A 20,764-nucleotide genomic window follows, 5' to 3' on the forward strand; every position below is an offset into this window, starting at 1 on the left:
TGGTCGCCTGTGGCCTCTGAGCCCAAGCTGACTGGGGACAGAACACCGCTGAGTGAGTGTCAGGAGAGACAGGGCAGCCTGCTGAGCTCAGAAAGCACGTGTCTATCTGCGCCGATTAAAAGCGCGACAAACCATCTACACACCTATGCACCACAGTGAGCTCCTCGTGACCCAGTTCCCATCAGACTTCCACCCTTCTCAGGAGAGAGAAGGGAGTAACCACTTCAGGCTGCCTTACAGCGGATATAATGCATATCTCAGGCAGGCCTCAAAAAATGTCCCTGAGAAATGAAACATGGCCTCTGGGAAGCCAGCATCTCTGTCTTCTCAGGGAGCCGTACGGAGGCCACTACACAGACAAAGACGGTATGACACGAAGCCTGGTTTCTGCCGGGCAGGAGCCAAGCTGGCAGAAATGTACAGAAGAGCGAGGAGTGGAGACTGACGGCTGAGCGGCCCCTCCACAGCTGACCGAAAGCCCAGACCTTCTCCTTCTGGAGCTCTACCGTCAGGACCCAAGCCTGGTGGGACGCCACCTTCAGGGCGCACACCTTCCCATGTCCTGCACGCAAGGGCAACTCAAGCAGGAACAGCAAGGTCAACGCTGCCCAAGGGGCAAGAGCCTCTTGTATGGCTGGAAATCCTGGGGTGGGGCCTGGCTGACGAGGCCTTGCCAGCCCCCTACACCCTCCCTAAGCAGGGGACCCTTCCTCCAGCTGGGAGTACTCACCCCTCACTCACCCTATCATGCGTTCTCTGGTACCCAGGTCTGAGGCCACCGGATGTCATCAAGGCACTTCTCATGCTCAGACTACTTAATATCAACTATTAATATTAATGACTAGCACCTGACCAATAGGTCATTAATAGGTCGAAGCCCGTGAGGACAAGAACCACATGTGACCCGTCTGCAGCTATGCCCCCAGGTCCCAGCACACTGCCTGGTACGTAGTAACTGCCCCATGAATATTCGTTGAAAGGATGAATGGTATTCTCTTAATAGTTGAATTTTAGGCCATCTTAACTGTCCTCTGATTCTCTCAGATTACCTGCATCCCCTAATTTTTTTCTCCAATGAGCCTATCTTTGTGCAATTTAAAAACAGAAAATATTTTTGCAAAATTGTGATGTTTTCCCTGAACCTTGTGCTGAACTAAGCCAACCCTGTTCACAGACACTCAGTGGATACAAGGGCTCATTTCTTCCCCGGAGCAGAGGGTGACACCGTGAAGGTCACAGCCCCAGCCAAAGCGTGTATCAACCTGGGGGTGACGCTAAGACCCTAGCCCAGCAATCTGCTCTGACCCGCAGCTGTGCTCAATGAGATTAGTTTCCTCCCGGCCCTCAGAGCTTTTCAAACCTTTCAGAGCTCTGCCTTTTCCCTTGTCACCAGGCCCTAAAGGATTACCCTCCAGTGGAAGGGGCCATGGATTACTAAGGCATCTGAATTCACCTGCTCCCCAGGCTGGAGAAGCTGCTGCAGGCCAGGGCCAGCCACAGTGGGGTCTGAATCCTCAGTGAGTTTGCTCTGGACCTGACATTTGTCAGAGCAAAAGCTCAGAGAACTTGGCTGCTCATCTAGCAGGGATCTCATAGTCCTTGCTCTTCGCGGCTGGCCGGCAGACCCCAGCTGAGCAGCTACTCCCCAGCATGAGACAGTTTGTGGCCAGAATATGAGTTTCCTGGTGCTGCACGTGTCTGGCGGACACTTCCTCCCCTCCTCCCATGACGAGAGTGCGCCAGCCCTTTGTCCTGGGTGCCTCGGCCACCGAGCGCGGCCACTCAGCCGCTTGCTCCTTATCGACAAAATGCATTGACACCAAATGCCTGGAACTCTTCAGCAGGTCCCTGGGGGACGTGTGGCGGACAGACGTCTGAGTCTTTCCAAGTCAGATCAGAGCCACACACTCACAGACTATGACTCCTTCAGCATGCGTTGTATTTGGAAAACGTTCAAATCCACAGGGAAGTTGAAATGATGTTAACAATGAACACAAATGGCCCTTCAGCCAGATTTACCAAGTGCTGACTCTGAGTCACATCTGGGGTGTGTGTGTGTGTGTGTGTGTGTGTATTTTGCGGGAGGGACCATTTCTAGCCAAGCTGCAGACATGACATGCCACCCCTGGACAGCATCCATGCCTGACGTCATTTTCCTACATAATCATAACGCTATTACCAACCCTACAAACGTCAGCATTAATGCAATAACATTTTCTTTCCTTTCTTTTTTGTTTTTGTTTTTTTTGAAGTAGGCCCCACACCCAACAGGGAGCTGAAATGCACCATCCTCAACCTAGAGTTGCAGGCTCACTGCCTGAGCCAGCCAGGCGCCTCTGCAATAGCATTTTCTCATATTCGATCCACATCTGACTTTCCCCCAACAGTCCCCAAAATGCCTTTTGTAACTTTTGTTTTTCTGGATCCAGATTCGACAAGGTTCACACACGGTGACCGTTCCATCTCTTTAGTTCCATCCTTTGCTTTTCATGACACTGACTCTGGATGAATCTGCACCCAGTTTCTTCTCAAACGTCCATGTTCTGGGGGCGCCTGCGGGCTCAGTGGGGGAGCACGCAAGTCTTGACCCCAGGGTTGAGTTCAAGCTCCACGTTGGGCCTAGAGCTTACTTAAAAAAAAAAAAAAAGAAAAATTACGCCCCATATTCTGGACTGTCTCCTCAGCATCCAACAGGTTGGGTAAGGAAACTTACAGAGGCCATGTTCTGTCCCTTCTTACCGGATCCCATCAGGAGTTACATAATGTCAGTTTGTCCCAGCAATAGTGATGCCACATTAGATCAATTGGTTAAGGTGGTGGGGACACCAGATCTCTCCATCTCTCTACCATTTTCCTGTGAAATTAGAAGTAATCTGTGAGGTGGCACCATCAGACTCCGTGAATATCCTGTCCTCCAACAACCTAACTCAATGCTTTGGCATCTACAAATGAGTCTTTCCTGAATAAATAATTACATTGGGGTTGAAAAAGCATTTTTTAAAAAAAGATTTCATTTATTTGACAGAGAGTGAGTAAGAGAGGAAACACAAGCACGGGGAGTGGGAGAGGGAGAAGCACACCTCCCCCAAGAAGGAAGCCTGGGATCATGACCTGAGCAGAAGGCAGAAGCTTAACGACTGAGCCACCCCAGCACCCCCGAAAAAGAATTTTTAACAATTCTATCACTCTATCTACATTTTACTTTCTTTCTTTTTTTTAAAAAAGATTTTATTTATTTATTTATTGGACAGATAGAGGGAAAACAAGCGGGGGAGTGCGAGAGGTAGCCTGCAGGACTCTGGGATCATGACCCAAGCCGAAGGCAGATGCCTGACGACTGAGCCACCCAGACGCCCCATCTACATTTTTTTTTTTTAAAGGTTTTATTTATTTATTTGACAGAGAGAGAGAGAGAGATCACGGGTAGGCAGAGAGGCAGGCAGAGAGAGGGGGAAGCAGGCTCCCCACTGAGCAGAGAGCCCGATGCAGGGCTCAATCCCAGGACCCTGAGATCATGACCTGAGCCAAAGGCAGAGGCCTAACCCACTGAGCCACCCAGGCGCCCCTACATTTTTCTTTTTGGATGGTCACACCATCCCAAATTTGAGCAGGGGGAACCTTATCGACATACTTTTAAAGACTTTTTTTTTTTAATCCTAAAATTCCCCAAGCGCTCATCCTGGGTCTGGAGCTCAGGCAGAGAAGCATGTGAGCCCTCAGTGCAGTGGAACCTGCAAAGAATGCTGTTGAGAGCCCTCTGCCCACCTGGCTGACGTTTCCCCTGCTTCTCCGGGGGCTGGTACACAACCTGGAGGGCCACAGCCATTCCACGCAGGTCACACAATTACCGTGCTGACCACGGTGAGTCCAGCCAAGTGGCCTAATCAACCACAGAGGCAAGACAGCTGTCAATTCAGCAAGCCTCCGAAGGGATTCCCCACAGGCCAGCTTTCCCCCCCCCCCCTTTACAAGACCAGTGCTCTAACCCCTGAGCTATGGAGCCTTCCCCTCCCCCCCCCCTTTTAAAAAAAAGATTTTGTTTTATTTATTTGTCAGAGAGAGAGAAAGAGAGAGCACAAGAAGGCAGAGGCAGAGAAGGAGCCCGATGTGGGACTTGATTCCAGGACTTTGGGATCATGACCTGAGCTGAAGGCAGTGGCTTAACTGAATGAACCACCCAGGTGTCCCATCCTTTTTTTTTTTTTAATAGTATTTTTGCTTGTTGTGGTAAAATGCACATAACATAAAATTTACCATTTTAACCATACAGTTCAGTAGCCTTCCGTACATTCACACTGGTGTGCAACTAATCACCAGAGCACCTTTCATCTTGCAAAACTGAAACTGTATCCCCATGCAACCGTAACTCACTGTCCCTGCTTCCCCCTCCCCTGGTAACCACCATTCTATTTTCTGTATCTACGAACTGACTCCTCCAAAGCCTGGCTTTTCTTCTTCCACCCAAGGTCCTAGCAAACAAGCCTCAAGCAGGGCCAACAGGATTCCTGACTTATCTGAATGAGGGCTAACAGAAACCGTATTTTTAATTGCTGAAAGAATATTTTGGAAAATTTTAAATATACCAAAAAGAGAGAAATGTTATAATGAACCCCCAAGAAGATGTTGCCCACCTCCAACAATCATCAACATTTCGACGCCCTTCAGAAGAATTCCGATATGAAACAGCGCATGTGCAGAGTAGAATTCTGTAAAAGGTCAGTGGGGCGCCGTCTGTGATATCCAGGCACAGGGCCGCTTGTCCATGACGAAGCAGGTGGCTTGCCACACTGCTCCCTGTGAACCCCGCGCCCCACCCCAGTCAGTCCTTCAGGTCCGGCAAGATGCCTGTCTACAGGGGCACCTGGATGGCTCAGTGGGGTAAGCCTCTGCCTTTGGCTCGGGTCATGATCCTGGGACTGAGCCCTGCATTGGGCTCCAGCCCTCCATCAGGCTCTCTGCTTCCCCCTCCCCCTCTGCCTGCCTCTCTGCCTACTTGTGATCTCTCTCTCTGTGTCAAATAAATAAGATCTTAAAAAAAAAAAGATGCCTGTCTACAGACTCATTTAGGAGCTAGACCCAGGTTCCAATCTGAGGCCACAGTTTCCTGGCTAAGGAGAACCAGGTTTTAAATAGCTGGCCCCCCTTCCTACCCAAAGAAATGCAGTTCTTCTCTTTTCTCTCTTTTTTTTTTTTTAAGATTTTATTTATTTATTTGACAGAGAGTGCAGACAAGCGGGGGAGGGTAGAGTTTGGAGAAGCAGGCTCCCCACCGAGTAGGGAGCCCCACGTGGGGCAGGATCCCAGGATCCTGGGATCACGACCTGAGCCAAAGGCAGACCCTCAACAACCAACTGAGCCACCCAGATGCCCCTAAAAATATTTTTAAAAATAGGCTTCACGGGGTGCCTGGGTGGCTCAGTGGGTTAAGCCGCTTCCTTCGGCTCAGGTCATGATCCCAGGTCCTGGGTTCGAGCCCCACATCGGGCTTTCTGCTCAGCAGGGAGCCTGCTTCCTCCTCTCTCTCTGCCTGCCTCTCTGCTTACTTGTGATTTCTCTCTGTCAAATAAATAAATAAAATCTTAAAAAAAAAAAAAAATAGGCTTCACACCTGGCATGGAGCCCAAAGCAGGGCTCGAACTCATGACCCTGATATCAAGACCTGGTCTGAGATCAAGATTCAGACGTGTAAGGGCCTGAAGCACCCTGACACCCTAAAATGCATGCTTTTAAAAACAGGCAAAGCTACTATTCCCCAAGAAGGGCCACTCTCCTATTTTAAAGCCCCCCCCACCTTGTCATCTGAGAACGAGAACAAAATCTGGTTAGGAAATGAGACCCCCCATGGCTACCCCACACCCCTCAGAAGCCCTCTGTCCTACTCTGTAAGGTGCTAACGTTAAGGGATAAAGAGCCACTCCAGCGGCTTCCCAGTCTCGCCTGGCCCTCTGGGTGGGCCCAACAGCTTCAGAGGTGACTGGGAAGGGCTGGGCAGTAGAGGTAGCAGAAGCCCAAGGGGAAGCTCTGGTGGGGAGCTTTCCCCGGTACCCAGGGGTGGAAGCACAGGCCCATGAGTTCCCGGGCAGGACCAGGCTGAATGCAGACCTTTCGGCTGTTAATTCTTTCTTCCACAGATTCTTCCTTCCTATGAGGGCAAAGAAGTGGCCACCAGAAGGGGCAAATATTTAATGTGAGCTGAGAATATTTAATGAAAGCAGAGAATTCTGTAACCAGAGAGAGCCCAGGTTTTGGAGAAGGCCCTGACTGGAAACAGGTTGGGAATGCCCTCCCTAAAAGTCTCCTAAGTTCAGGCTCAGGTGCCAGTTTTCCATCCTTGCCCCCATAATACAGATACAACTGGTGTGATCACCAGGAAACCCAGACCTCCAACAGTGGTAGTAGGGAGGCTCGGGACAGCACGGGCACGGTGACTGGCTCCAGGCCTCGGGCACAGACAGCACCCCAGAAACGGCAGCAACTGCTGCTCTGTAAGTGACAGAACATGGTATTCATCCTTTGCACCCCAAACCTGCAATCTTCTTCTAAAGTCCTGAAAGGTACAGATGAACCAAAGTTGGTAGGCAGCACTACAAGACATTTTCTTTTCTTTTTTCTTAAAGATTTTTTTATTTTTTTGACAGAGACAGTGAAAGAGGGAACACAAGCAGGGGGAGTGGCCGAGGGAAAAGCAGGCTCCCCACTGAGCAGGGAGCCCAATGCCGGGCTTGATCCCAGGACCCTGGGATCATGACCTCAGCCAAAGGCAGATGCTTAACGACTGAGCCACCCAGGTGCCCCAAGACATATTCTTACAGGCTCTGAAAAAGGGGAAAAATAAACTCAATAAAAGGTCCCCTCTAACACACCCCCCCCCGCCAACCCCGGCCGCCGATACCACTGGCCCGGCTGTGCTGGACACTAGATTGGCTCCAGCCTCCTTCCCCTGGACTGTGACCTTGAACTCCACTCTGGGGCTGGAAGTTCCAAGGTTCACAGAGAGGGAGGCAAAGAGGAGTCTGGGGCCCACAGCCTTTCCCAGATGGGTCCTCCCTACAGGGGCAGGAATTCCCAGTCACTGAGCTGGCCAGCAAGAGGCAGAATGCACACACACCAGGATGTGAGCTCTGGGAACACAGGGACCGCTGCGTTTGGTTCTCTGCTGTAAGCCTGGTTCCACCACATCAAGAAACACAGGCAGCCGCTGGGAAGAACCAGTCTCCCAGTGCATTCTGGTAGTAAGCCTGGGGGCTGGGAGTGTCTTCCACTTGGAATCAGGAACTCAGAAGGACCGAGTCCGTTGTTTCCACCACCCAACTGGTCAGGGACAGAGGAAAATTGGAAATCTGGTTATCTGATCCAGGAGGGCAGGGCTCCTGTGCGTCTCCTAAGAACATCACAGGGCCCCTTCACCCAGCACAGCATCTGGCATAAACTTAATACAGATTTATTTATTTATTTTTAAATTTTTAAAAAAGATTTTATTTATTTGACTGAGAGAGACAGTGAGAAAGGGAACACAAGCAGGGGGAGTGGGAGAGGGAGAAGCAGGCTTCCCGCCAAGCAGAGAGCCTGATGTGGGGTTTGATCACAAGACCCTGAGATCATGACCTGAGCTGAAGGCAGACCCTTAATGACTGAGCCATCTGGGCACCCCCAGATTTATTTCCTTAAATAACGAATAAATGGCTCCACAGTCCAGAGCATCTCACAGTCATGGGGTCCCCGCTCTCCCGGGAAGTCTCCACGGCTGTCTGAGTGCATGGTGGATGTGGGTAGGCGGCCAGCTGTGCCCTGCCCTCTCCCCAGCTAAAGGCCCTGCTAAAGGCCCTGTTCTGTACACACACTCTCGTCTTCATCCCCCATCTGCTTTAGTTAGTACTTTGATCCCAGAGCCTTTCCATGGAAGATCTGTACGCTCCACAGGACCCACTCTCCTCTTCCAATGACAGGACTGATGCGGAAGAGCACGACTCTACGGGGACACTTTCTGTAATAAGGGACCACACCCCGACCCACCCACCCAAACCAGCTTTTCCACTAAAAAAAATTCCTTGGCTTTCTGTAGTTACTGGAGGCCAGAAGGGGGCTTCATACTTGTCTCCCTCAGGGACACCGTTCATAGGTCCGGCAGGCACCGTCTTTCTCAGGAGCCACGGGAGACAGACTTTGAGCAAAGTGACTGACAGAGAAGCCAGGAAACTGCTCTGAGGACAGATCCCTCTCAAAGGCTGTTTTACTTGGCAGAGCAGCACAGAGGGCACGATGATGACTCTGATGGTGACTCCCCCGGCTTCTACAGAGGCCCAGCCACTCATAAAGTCTCAACATCTTGGCCCCCGCGATGGGCATAACTGACGTGGAACTGTGGCAAAGGTGGCGTGAGAGCTCAGTGTTCTGGAATGGTGCCCGGCGCCCCACCAACACTGGTCCTTGCTCTGTCAGTGCACTTCTGTCGATTCGGGGCCAACTGTGCAATGGCAGTCACAGGGACAATGACAGGTTAGTTTCTGGACAGGGTCTGATAAAGGGGAGAGAAAAAGCCAGGGACGGAGCAGGGAAACCCTCCAGCTAAAGGGAGGCAGCTGTGAAGCCCACAGCGGAGGGGGGGGGGGCAGCAGGGAGCGTCCCCTCCCTCTCTGCTGCCCTTGACCTGCTGCAGAGATCTGGAGGTTAGGAAATGTCCTGGAGAAAAACCCTCTGATCTCTGGGGCCAGCTGGGGAGACCTGGCATGAAGGTGCACCTGGGACGAGGCCTGGATGAGTTTCATCCTTCCTCAGGATGCAAAGAAAGATCCTTACAGTGGCTGACAGCCCCAGGAAGACAGCATGAGTGGCAGCAATGTTTACAGTCCCTTTCCCTGAAGAGGACTCATTCCACATGGATATGTGTCCCAGGCACCGAGCCTCAGAGACAGTGGAGCACACAACAGATCTGGCCCCGTCCACAAGCTGCTTTACATTGTGTCCCTCCTTCCAGCACCTGTCTCCCTCCTCCCTCAGAGCAGACGGCTCCACCCACATCTGCATCTCCAGTCTGCACAGAACAGGGCTCAAATACTGACAGAATGAATGAATGAGCGAACGAAGGAAGGAATGACAGCATATTTCTGACTGGCTGAGTCAGTTCCCGAGTCCTACTTTGGAACCAGAGACAAGAGGGGAGGTTGTGGGTGGTTGTTCTCTTCAGGAGGAAATCGTAAAAAGGGCCTCCCAGGTCAGAGGTGGCATGTGGCCAGCTGGGTCACACACCAGCTTCCTGTCAGGCTGCGAGGACTTCCCTGTCTCAGAACGGAGCCACTGGTACAATGATGTCACACAGTGGCTCTGGCAAATCCCAGCCTCCTTTGCGCTCTGGTTCACGAATTATTTCCCTGACTACTTAAGAGCAGGGGTGGCAGGGTAAGGCCCCTTATCAGGGGCACGACTGGCAACTGGGGCCTTGGCTGAGCAAGGGCTTCCTGCACAGGGACGGCGTTCTCTTCTCTCCAGTAACAGAGGTCGCTGCTCCGCAGAACGCTTCCCGCCAGCTTGCAGGGACCAGGCCTGATGGGGCTGTGGCTGCAGGGAGAGCGGGGAGTGAGTCCTCCTGGCCTGCAGGGCTAGAGGTGTGGACATCAGGGGTCCCAGCACCTACGCTGAAGCAGGGGAAAGGAGGAGGAGAGGCCATGTCGGCCACGTCTCTCCAGGTTGGAAGGGGAGCGGCTTCCAGTCACGAGACCTGGTCCTGAAGACGGAGGAGTTCACCCAGGTCAGCCAACACGTGGCTCTGCAGGCTCCACAAAGAGAGCCAGGAGTCTCCTAGCAAACCTCGCCACCTGCTGGCCTGTCTTCCCGGGGGGCGGCCACGGAAGGGAGCCATCCAGCCGTAGGACAAAGGCTGCTGCTGTGTGTGGTTGGCTGAGAGCAAGGACTCGGGGAGATGCCTGTACCCTCGGGCAAGTCACCTAACCACCAATGGTCTATTTTATAAGATTGTTCTGAGGATCAAATGAGTAAACCCGTGCAAAGAACTCAAAACCCTGCCTGGCATATAAACAACATATTAGCCCTTCCCTGGTCACTGGGGCCAAGATCTGCCCTCCACCCCCAAATTTTGATTACAGAAAAAAATAATGTAGTGAATCTGCAAGTAATTTATTTTATTTTATTATTTTTTTTTAATTAAGTAGGCTCCACACCCAACACAGGGCTCAGACTCACGACTCAGATCAACAGTTGCATGCTCTACCGACTTAGCCAGCCCCTTATTTTAATCTTGATCGTTTTCACTATTTTCTAATTTTCTACAAAGAAGAAATATCACTCTCCCACTGAAAAAAAAAAAGTTTAAAATTCTCAGAGGATGCCACTGATGGGACCATAGAAGCCAGAACCAGCAAAGGTTCCAGAACATGATTCTGCCTTAGTCCAAGACTATCTCAGTGTGAATCTGCTTTACAAATGCCCACAGTTTCCTAGAAGAGTTCCAGGAACCCCAACATGTCAGTGACAAAGAAGACACTTTTCCTGTCTAGACACTGATATGCCTGTAATTAAACACTCAGGAGGGAGAGGCAACAGATACTCCTTTAAGACAATCTTGAAAATCCAGGCAAACACATCTAACATAAAAATCACCTTGGGACACCTGGGGGGCTCAGTCAGTTAATCCTCTGCCTTCGACTCAGGTCATGATCCCAGTCCTGGGATCAACTCCCACATCGGCTCCCTGCTCAGCGGGAAGCCTGCTTCTCTCCCTGCCTGCTGCTCCCCGTGCTTGTGCTCTCTGACAAATAAATAAATAGAATCCTTAAAAAAAAAATCATCTCTGGGGCGTTTTCGTGGCTCAGTGGATTAAGCCTCTGCCTTCAGCTCCCGTCATGATCCCAGGGTCCTGGGATCGAGCCCCACATCGGGCTCTCTGCTCAGCAGGGAGCCTGCTTCTCTTCCTCTCTCTGCCTGCCTCTCTGCCTACTTGTGATCTCTGTCAAATAAATAAATAAAATATTAAAAAAAAATTCATCTCTAATCTCCCCACCCAAGGGTATAATGGGCTGGGTCTGAAAGTTTTAAAACAAATGGACGTTGCCCTGCTGGTAGGACTCTGAGTCACGCTGACTAGGTGGTGGGGGTGTGTGTGTGCCCAGCAAAGCGCAGGCTGCTGGGACCAGCAGAGCAAACGCTCAGGAAAACTCAGCGGTGGCTCTCCCAGTGGGGTGGGGCCCAATGAGTAAGCACCCCATAGCTCTGCCTCTTCACTTCAGCATTAACAGGAGAATACGTAAACGCAATCCTGGATGTAACAGGTGACAAGGTATGGTAAGACACGTCCAGAGAGGGTTCAAGGTTAAAGTAAGTGAAAAGAAAGACGCTCAGCTCCCAGCAGCCAAGCTGCAGGTAAATGTGGAAGATCAGACAGGCACCTGACGTCAATCTTGGTCCTTTTCCCTCTAAGACGTAGGCCAGGCTATTCTGAAAGTAAAGACACTTAGATCTTCTTAGAAGGGCCACTGGCTTGGGCTGGGAAGGTGCCCAGAGCCCTGCTGGTAATCCCTGGCTTGAAGGCTGCTTCTCTGGGAGATGCCTTCAGATCCTAAGCAACATGAAGACGGGGACTTGATCTGCTTTGTGCCCCACGGTTTCCCAGGCTCAGCGCACAGTAGGTACCATGTGTGTGGAATGAGTTATCTTCAGTGACAAGGGCTGTAGATATTTCGTTTGCCACCGCCTCCCCAGATATACACCTTCTGGTATACAGCAGAGTCAAATAAATGTTTTTGGGGTGACTTGCCCATGTGGGGGGGTCAAGGGCTCCTAAAACTCCCATTTTCAACTAACCTATGCATCTTAAGATTCCTCCCTTCTGGGGCGCCTGGGTGGTTCAGTGGGTTAAGGCCTCTGCCTTCAACTCGGGTCATGGTCCCAGGGTCCTGGGATCGAGCCCCGCATCGGGCTCTCTTCTCAGCGGGGAGCCTGCTTCCCCCTCTCTCTCTCTGCCTGCCTCTCTGCCTGCTTGTGATCTCTGCCTGTCAAAATAAATAAAATCTTTAAAAAAAAAAAAAGATTCCTTCCTTATTCTCCCCCCCACACACACAAACCCCCCCAAAACCCCACTTGGATCCCAGAACCTCAGGCCCTGGACCAACAGGCCTGAGCATTAAACCTGCTATAAAGCAAACTACATTTCTGAGTTTCCGGCCCAGTCGGCTTTCTGACCGACACATCATCCAAAATCCTTTCCCTGAAAATGGCTCTAACTAAGCCTGCCAGCCTGCAGAGACTGGAACGGGAAATGGAAAGTCACCATGTCCTCACTCACTTCCCTGCAACATCAGAGCCCTGGGCCCGGATGTACGTGGTGTAACCCTCATGAGACAGGCCATTTTTCCCAGTGCGCCCCATGCCGTGTGGCTGCCAGCTAAATGCCACTGATCAGGAGATGCACACCGACGTTGCTGCAGCTTTCTGGATGGCTGTCACATGAAATGCACACGTGGAATGTCAACGCCATCCCGATTCCTAAAATGTAAGGCCATGGCAGGGAGGAAATGCTAGTACTCCTCCTAGCCACCTTTCTTTTCAAAGTTTTTTTTTTTTTTTTTCCAATTTATTTTGTATTTTTAAAAAGATTTTATTTATTTATTTGCGAGAGAGCTAATAAGCACAGGGAGCGGCAAAGGGAGAAGCAGGCTCTTTGCTGAGCAGGGAGCCTGACATGGGACTCGATCTCAAAACCCCAAGATCGTGACCTGAGCTGAAGGCAGACGCTTAACCAACTGAGCCACCCAGGCGCCCCTGCTACTAACCACCCTTACACGAATTACCTCTGCAAGGGGGGCAGCCATATTTCTTTCCTTCCAAAGGTTTAATCCTGTAAATAAATCTTAAGCTTTGTCTAAAGTACACCTAAAAAAAAGGACACCTGGGAAAATGGCCCCCTTTGCATCTGCTGGCTATAATCAGTGCCCTAGAGGCATCTCAAGCATTCCCGGTTTGGGGGAGAGCTGTGGGCTTAACCTCCTCAGGCCTTCCTTCACTCCTGTCTACCAGGAGGGATTAACACTGCTTTCAAGTTTCCAGATCTCCAACAGAGACCCCATCCCACCCTCCTTGCCCTGCTGTCAAAGAAGCTGCTTGGAAGAAGCAGCAGTTGCTATGTAATCAAAGCAGAGGGAGGGAGGGAGGGAAGGGATGCAGGGGTGTCTGAGGGGGAGTGAAGGTGTTTGACTAGGAGAGATAAGGGCCTCTCCTAGAATTTCCTGAGGTCCAGAGCATAAGCCCTAGACAGGCAATGGCTTCTATCCATACCTTTGCTAAGAGATGAGGTTATTGATTTCTGGCTTAAGGAGTCTTAAAATCCACTGGGTCTGGGGAGCTCATGTCTCATCTGGGCATGCTGGACAGGACAGGCAGACAGGTGGGACATGAATGTACCCCTTGCTGGGAGCACAGAAGAAAAGCCACAAGTAGACTCCTGTGAGGGGCCAGCAAAGGGGAGGGACACTGCTCCCCTTCTGGTGGTTTATTTAGGTGGAGAAGCGTGGTTCCAAAGGCTCCCACAAATTGAGCTCAATTTAAGAAAAAAGGGATCTCATCATCTGTTAGTTAAAGCCTCTGCAAAGCAATTTAGGACTACCCATCCAAATCTTAAATGCACAGAGTGCACACACCTCTGACCAAAGCAACGGCACCGCGGGGCATTCTTCTCACAGACACACTTACACCAGCAGAGTTATAGGCAAAAGGAGAGCTGCTGTCATACTGTTTATTTATAGTAGCGAAAAAAATGGACAGCAATCGGAATGTCCACGGACAGGAGTCATCCCACAGACGGCAGTGTTTATGACACGGAGAACTCTGAGATCGATGGAGAGTTAAGGTAAACCCTGCAGACGGACAGGAAAGACGCTCCCTGATGGACTACAAAGAACGAGTTTTTGGTACCAACCCCCTTGTGTAAGGACACGGCTCATTCTGGTTATTCACAGAAGCTGTGTTCTATCAAGGCCCTGGGGACACTGTACCAGCAAACATAGAACCACGTTCCCAGGGCAAGTACAGCCTTAGGCTCCTCTGAGCCTCCGTCACGTTTTCATCAATCGATCAATGCAGAACCTGTGTATTTCTGGTCAATATACTACTGATTCATTATCACCGAACCCACAGTCGGCAGTATGAGAACTCACGCTCGTACAAACCTTATCCAGCACATTGTTTTCTTTGTATGGCACATCACAGCTTTGTGCTCAGGAATGCTAGACAGCATGATGCGTGGGGCCTATTTATTTATTTATTTATTTATTTATAAAAAGATCCACTTATTTATTTTACGGCGGGGGGAGGGGGAGAGCACGTGAGCACATGTGCTTGTGGGGAGGGTAGACAAAGAGAGGAGAGAAGACTCCTCGCTGAGCATGGAGCAGAGGCAGGGCTTGATCCCACAACCCTGATATCAGGACCTGAGCTGAAATGAGCTAAAATCAGACCCTCAGATGACTGAGCCAGCCAGGAGCTCCTTAAGGGCTGTATTATTTTTTAAGTTTTTAAAGATTTATTCATTTATTTGACAGCCAGCACATAAGCAGTTATAGCAGCAGGCAAAGGGAGAGGGAGAAGTAGGTTCTCCACTGAGCAGGGATCCCACAAGCAGGACTCAATCCCAGGACGCTGCATTAAGGACTGGAGCCGAAGGCAGTCGCTTAAGTGACTGAGCTACCTGAGCTACCTTGAGCACAGTAAAAGCACCAACAAGCACAAAAACGAGGAAGTGTGGCACTAAACAGAGAAAAGGACCCTCGTTTGTAGGTACAAGAGCTGAAAACAAGAAGCCAGAGCCTTGGGGCGCCTGGGTGGCTCAGTGGGTTAAGCCGCTGCCTTCGGCTCAGGTCATGATCCCAGGTCCTGGGTTCGAGCCCCGCATCGGGCTTTCTGCTCAGCGGGGAGCCTGCTTCCTCCTCTCTCTCTCTGCCTGCCTCTCTGCCTACTTGTGATTTCTCTCTGTTGAATAAATAAATAAAATCTTTAAAAAAAAAAAAAAAAAAAAAAAAAAAAAAAAAAAAAAAAAAAAAGAAGCCAGAGCCTTGCGTTGTTCGACCTCAGCTGGGAACGTGCACAGGGTATACGGGGTGACTGCCCGTGTCTGCAAATGACCGCCCAAGTTCTGTAAATACAGATTTTTGAGGTTACAAATAAATTTTAGTGAATAGGAAAATTCGCAAGTACAGAATCTTTGAATCATGAGAACCATGTGCCTGTACATGCACAGAACTTTTCTAAAAAATACACCAGCTCGGTTTTGAAAAAGACAGAAGAAACTACCACCAGAAGCTATCTTTGGCAAGTGGGATGGGCAACATGTTTTTTACTTTATTCTTTGGATCTCACTGCCCCAGTGAATATACCATTTCTAGTTTTAAAAATCTACAGGAAAGGGGCACCTGGGTGGCTCAGAAAGTTAAGCATCCGACTCTTGGTTTCAGCTTGGGTCATGATCTCAGGGTCATGGGATGCAGCCCCGTCTTGAGTTCTGAGCTCAGCATATAAAGTCTGCTGGAGACTGTCTCTCCCTCTCCCTCTGCTCCTGTGTGCACGTGCTCTCTCTCTCTCAAATAAATAATAAAATCTCTAAAAAAAATAAAAATAAACCAAAATGTACAGTAGGATAATGAGCCTTTCTCCGGGTACAGTAGCACAGCATGGCAGAGTCACTCTGGGCTAAAGGACCCTGCCCCACAGGGGGACCAGTGTCTTGCAAAGGGGGCACGTGACCACCCTCTTGGTTGATACCTCCCTCTCCTGGGGAGGAGGAGAGCTGAGATGAAGGGTGGCAGAGGATTCCGCCTCACCTACAAAAACCTAGAAGTCAGAACTTTACCCCAAGAAACAGACGTGTCACCCTTAGCTTTTCCTAGAAGTAGTCAGTAAGGGGCAGGATGGGGCTCACGGTCCAGAAGAGAAAGTATGATGGAACTAGGATTACAGAGAGAGACAAAAGGAAAAGAAGGGACAAAGGGAGAATCTCATAACTTTTGCTTACTGGGCAGTTCATATGGGCGTAATCTAGGATTCATTTTTCCTCCTTGTGAATAAAAATAGACTTATTTTCCCAATTATGAAAAAACACAAGTAAGTCTGGGTCTGGAAGTATACACAGCAAACTGTGGCAACAGGACAACAGGTTTGGGGGAAACAAATTTTTTTATACAAGTGCTACTTATTTGGATTTTTTATAAAAATGTATCTCATACTTTTTTTTTTTTTAAAGATTTTATTTATTTATTTGACAGAGAGAAATCACAAGTAGGCAGAGAGGCAGGCAGAGAGAGAGGAGGAAGCAGGCTCCCTGCTGAGCAGAAAGCCCGATGTGGGGCTTGAACCCAGGACCTGGGATCATGACCTGAGCCGAAGGCAGCGGCTTAACCCACTGAGCCACCCAGGCGCCCCTCTCATACTTTTTTTTAATCATCATAATAATGTCTTATATTTAAGACTGTCCTAGCAAAAAGGCCATCCTGGTCATGCCTCTGGCTCTTCTGATTTTCTTTCCCATAAATTTTTTCTTTCCCTTAAATTTTTTCAGGGAGAGAGAGAGCACACATGCAAGGGGGAAGGGAGCAGAGGGAGAGAGGATCTTAAACGGGTTCCATGCTCAGTGCAGGGCTCCATGCCCGAGGCAGGGCTCCATCCCAGGACCCTGAGATCATGAGCTGAGCTGAAATCAAGAGTCAGCCACCTAACCCACTGAGCCACCCAGGCGCTCCTCCCATCCTCTTTCCTAACTCAGGCTGCTCCATGCCCGGGGCCAAGCACTCAACACCCAGTCATCTCTGAGCCAGGCAAAAGCAAAACTCTTGAGTTTCCTTAAAAAGTTCAACATTGAAGAGCCAATTCTAATCAGCAATTCCACTCCTGAGTTTACACCTAAAAGAACTGAAAACAGGTGTTCAAACAAAGCTGGTAGTGAATGTCCACAGCAGCACTGGTCACAGCAGCCAAAAGGCAGAAACAACGCAAATGTCCATTAACAGATGAAAGGATAAGCGGTGGTATATCCTACAACGGAATGTTATTTAGCCGCAACAAGGAATGAAACACTGATGTGTGCTACAACCTGGATGAACCCTGAAAAGTGAAAAAAAGGGAAAGAAACCAGACATAAAAGCTCACAGACTGTGTGACTCTTTCAGAGGAAGTATCCAGAAGAGACAAATCCAGAGAGACGGAAAACAGATGAGAGGCTGCCAGGGGCTGGGAGTGGGAAGGAGTGGGAAGCAGTCACTTGGTGGATCCAAGGGTGCCTTTCGGGGTGATGAAAATGTTCTGGAACTAAAGAGAGGGGACAGACAGTTGGACAACAGTGTGAACGTATTAAACAGCACGAAGTGGTATGCTTTATACCGGTTAAGATGGTAAATTTCACGCTGTGTTATGAATTTTACCCCAATTAAGAATAAACAATACTCTGAGCTGCGTGACCCTCAGCAAGTTACTCAGCCTCTCTGAGCCTCTAGAATGGGCAGATGATGACACAACCACGTAAGCTGGTTGGGAAGATCGTTCAGTGCTTGGCCCAGGGCTGGGCACACAGAAAGGGACCGGTAAACGACAAAGCTTGTCGCCCCTGGGACGACAGTGAAAGCCAACTCACCTGGAAGTTGTGGGGTCTCCAGGCTGTCAAATTATCCTTTTAATTAAGCAACTACAGCAACACCAACAAAAAGACAGAGGGGGTGGGACGCTGTATAAGATGGAGAGAGTGGAGAGAGCGTCTCTACCCGACTTACACTTATAGCCAGACTATAATTAGAGTGGGGCGCTCTCCTGTATAGGAAATGCAGTTAACTCAGGCACAGGAAGACCAAGGGGCGGCTCTGCCACTTGTCCGCCGTGAAACAACCTACAGGCCCTTGCTTTTCCACCTCCTTCCACTGGCCTGTGGACATAGACCCCTTGACCGACCCGATTTATGAGGGCAGAGGGACTGTATGTAGGTGAGAAGGTTCCATCTTATCTGGAAGGTTCCTTCCTTATCTGGAAGCAGCTCTAAAACCCAAAGAATTGAAAGGCAGGGACAGGAACCACAGCTCTTCTTCTTGAGAATAATTTGGTACTGAATTAGCAGAACTCAAAGCTTCCTGAGGCAAGGTGACCCCCCCTTGTGGCCGACAGTCAGCCTGGGCAGAGGGGAGGGCGCAATGAATAGGATTTCAGGCTGTCATGGAAACTTTTCTTTCCGAAGGCCTCTGAGCATATGGCAGGTGTCCTACGAAATCCGTTCTTGCTGCTCCAGGCTGGCTGCTCCCCTCAGACATGGGAGGCGGGGGGGCTGGCGTCTGCCTCTCTGTCTGAAAGGCCCCCTTCCCTCCACCATGGCGGCAGCAGCACAAAGGAGTCTCCAGTGTGTGCCTCACATCCCAGCTCCCCAGACAGATGCTGGGGGACAGCCTGCACGGCCCCGTGGAAATCTAAGTCCCCTGCCCCTTGGGGCCTCGATGCAGCCCACAGATCACAGACAGCAGCAGGCCAAAGGCCACGGCGCAGACTCCTCCCGGGCCATCTGAAACGCGATGCCCGTTCTGCCCTAGGCTGAGGCTGGCGGGGATGCCTTGTAAGCCCAAGATGGAAGAGAGCGAGCGGCATGTTGATCTGGGACTTGGAAGGAACAGGCAGGCCGGATTCCCACCGCCCCCCCAAGGCTACCCTCTCTGCAGAACACAGCCAATGCAGCTGGCCCAAGGGAAAGCAAATCACAAACAGGGACGGCTGTAAACTGCAAGCCATGAAATGACTGGTGACAAGTAACGGCAAGTGGATGGTGCCGTGGCGGGAAACAAGAGTGTTTAAAACTCGAAAGCCATGCTTCCAGAACTGGGTAATCACGCCCGGAGGGGTTCATGGCAGTGTGCCAAGAGCAGACAAAGCCACAGGAGAAAACGGGTACCATCTTCTTGTGGGACCTGTGGGACTCAAGGATTCGGGAGCGGCTGATATAATAAAACAGGACGATTACATATCATGGAGGAGAATGTCAAATCTGACTTATTTCTATGCAGAAAGCACTAGACGTCAAGGAAGAGTCATGACCACAGATGGCCACCTTGGAGAAGCACAGGACCTAGCACAAAAGGAACCCCTAGCTCCATTCACTCCTTTACTCCACCAACACTTTTTTTTTTTTTTTGGAGGCCTCGTGATGTACTCAGCTCCCTACCCTCCCTGAAGCTGTTTCTCAGGGGAGGTGGGTATTAATGAAATGTATTTGATGCAGGGAAACGTGTATCAGGGCTATCTCATGAGGGCAGTGGGGGAGGTTTCTCAGGGATGCAGGGCCCAGTGACATTTAATGAGGACCACACAGGTGGGCCGGATTTGTGGTGAGGGGGAAGCTCTCCAGGCAGAAGAGAGAGCATGTGCAAAGTTCTACGACAGCAGGGGGCTTGGCCAGAGATGCACAAGGTCAGACAGACAGGACCTGGACAGCTGATCCCTCTCCTCAGACTGTTGGTAAACCAGGGCAGGATGGCGGGATAAAACCGTGTTTTAAGTGCATGACCCAAGCAGCACAGCCACGTGGTCATCTCCACCAAGGCAGACAGACAGAGGTCAAAACCACACTGCGTGTTTTGTGAGGCCTTCCTCGAAGACGCAAATCCTAGGCGGCCAGTGCCTGGTGACCACATAGTGGGTCCCGCTGGGCCCCGGTCAAGCAGTCACATTTCTAAGAAGAGCGGTTGCTCGGGTTTCCCTTCCAGCATATTCAGAGCCCCTATGCCAGGAAGCAGGGGACACAGACTTCAGAGAACAGGTCTGGCACTGTGCCATTCTGGGCTCAAATCTTGGCTGCTATCTACTAAGCTAGATGACCCAAAGCAAGTTTCTTAATCTCTCTGTGCCTCGGTAATATGGGGGGGGACTACAAGTATCTGTCTTCCAAGGTTACTGTGCGGATTCATTTACACCTGCTACGAAAATCCTCATGGCTTATTCCAGGACATTACTGATGCTGAAGAAAATGTTGACTATTAGGACTACAGATTGCACTCAGCAAAGGACAGACACAGAAGACATGCAAAGACCTCAGAAACGTGAAATGACTCGGGAGCACCCGGGCTCCAAGGAGGGGGATGTTGGGAAGCCACAAGGGCACATACTTGCGAGCAGGAGACAGGAGACCGCCACGGCGTACAGCTGCTTGGAGGTGGTGATGTGATAGCGATCGAGGAAGTGGTCCAGCAGGTAGACGGCCAGGTGCCGGGCCGAGGGGCACAGCTGGCAGTGGCTGCTCAGCAGGGTCAAGATGTCGACAAAGAACCGGCGGCTCTTCAAGAGTGGGGAGTGGGCTCGGAAGGCGGGCAGCTTCAGCTCCTGCAGGACAGGCAGGATGGGGGTGGGGTGGTCAGGGCTGCCTCCTGAGCGCTTCGGATGCCCGAGGAAAGCGGGACATGAGGGCCTGCCTGCTGGCTGGTTAGGGGGCAGCAATTCCCTCCATAACCCATCCGTTTTCCTTCAAGTCCCAGGATGGTAGCCATACCCCCCCCCGCATTCCAGAAATCCCTGGACCGCCTCCCATCTGTCCTCAGTGAGCACAGGCTTGTGACGTGCCAAGGATATGATGACAGAGGCAGGTAACAGATAACAGGCCCCAGAGACAGTAATTCCCTGGGGAAAGGATGAGTATGTACAGGCCTGGGGCTCGGGGGCCAGCACCCAAATTCTGGCTGTACTCCTTCACCAAGTTGTGCCTGCTCAGTCACCGGCCTTCACCTTTGTCACCTCCTCAACAGCTGAG

General features: G+C 50.7%; 1 protein-coding gene across 2 annotated transcripts in view; it reads right to left on the reverse strand.

The window, feature by feature from the left end:
- The window catches only part of CCNJL (cyclin J like), a 56,336-nt gene that overhangs the window by 7,863 nt on the left and 27,709 nt on the right, over nt 1-20,764 (reverse strand). For both annotated transcript variants that reach the window (XM_047731366.1, XM_047731365.1), the window contains exon 3: nt 20,127-20,340. In XM_047731366.1, the coding sequence (XP_047587322.1) occupies nt 20,127-20,340 (214 nt within the window). The remainder of the gene's footprint in view (nt 1-20,126; nt 20,341-20,764) is intronic.

Source organism: Lutra lutra, chromosome 5 (genome assembly GCF_902655055.1).
Source record: "Lutra lutra chromosome 5, mLutLut1.2, whole genome shotgun sequence".
In the NCBI taxonomy this organism is placed as follows: domain Eukaryota; kingdom Metazoa; phylum Chordata; class Mammalia; order Carnivora; family Mustelidae; genus Lutra; species Lutra lutra.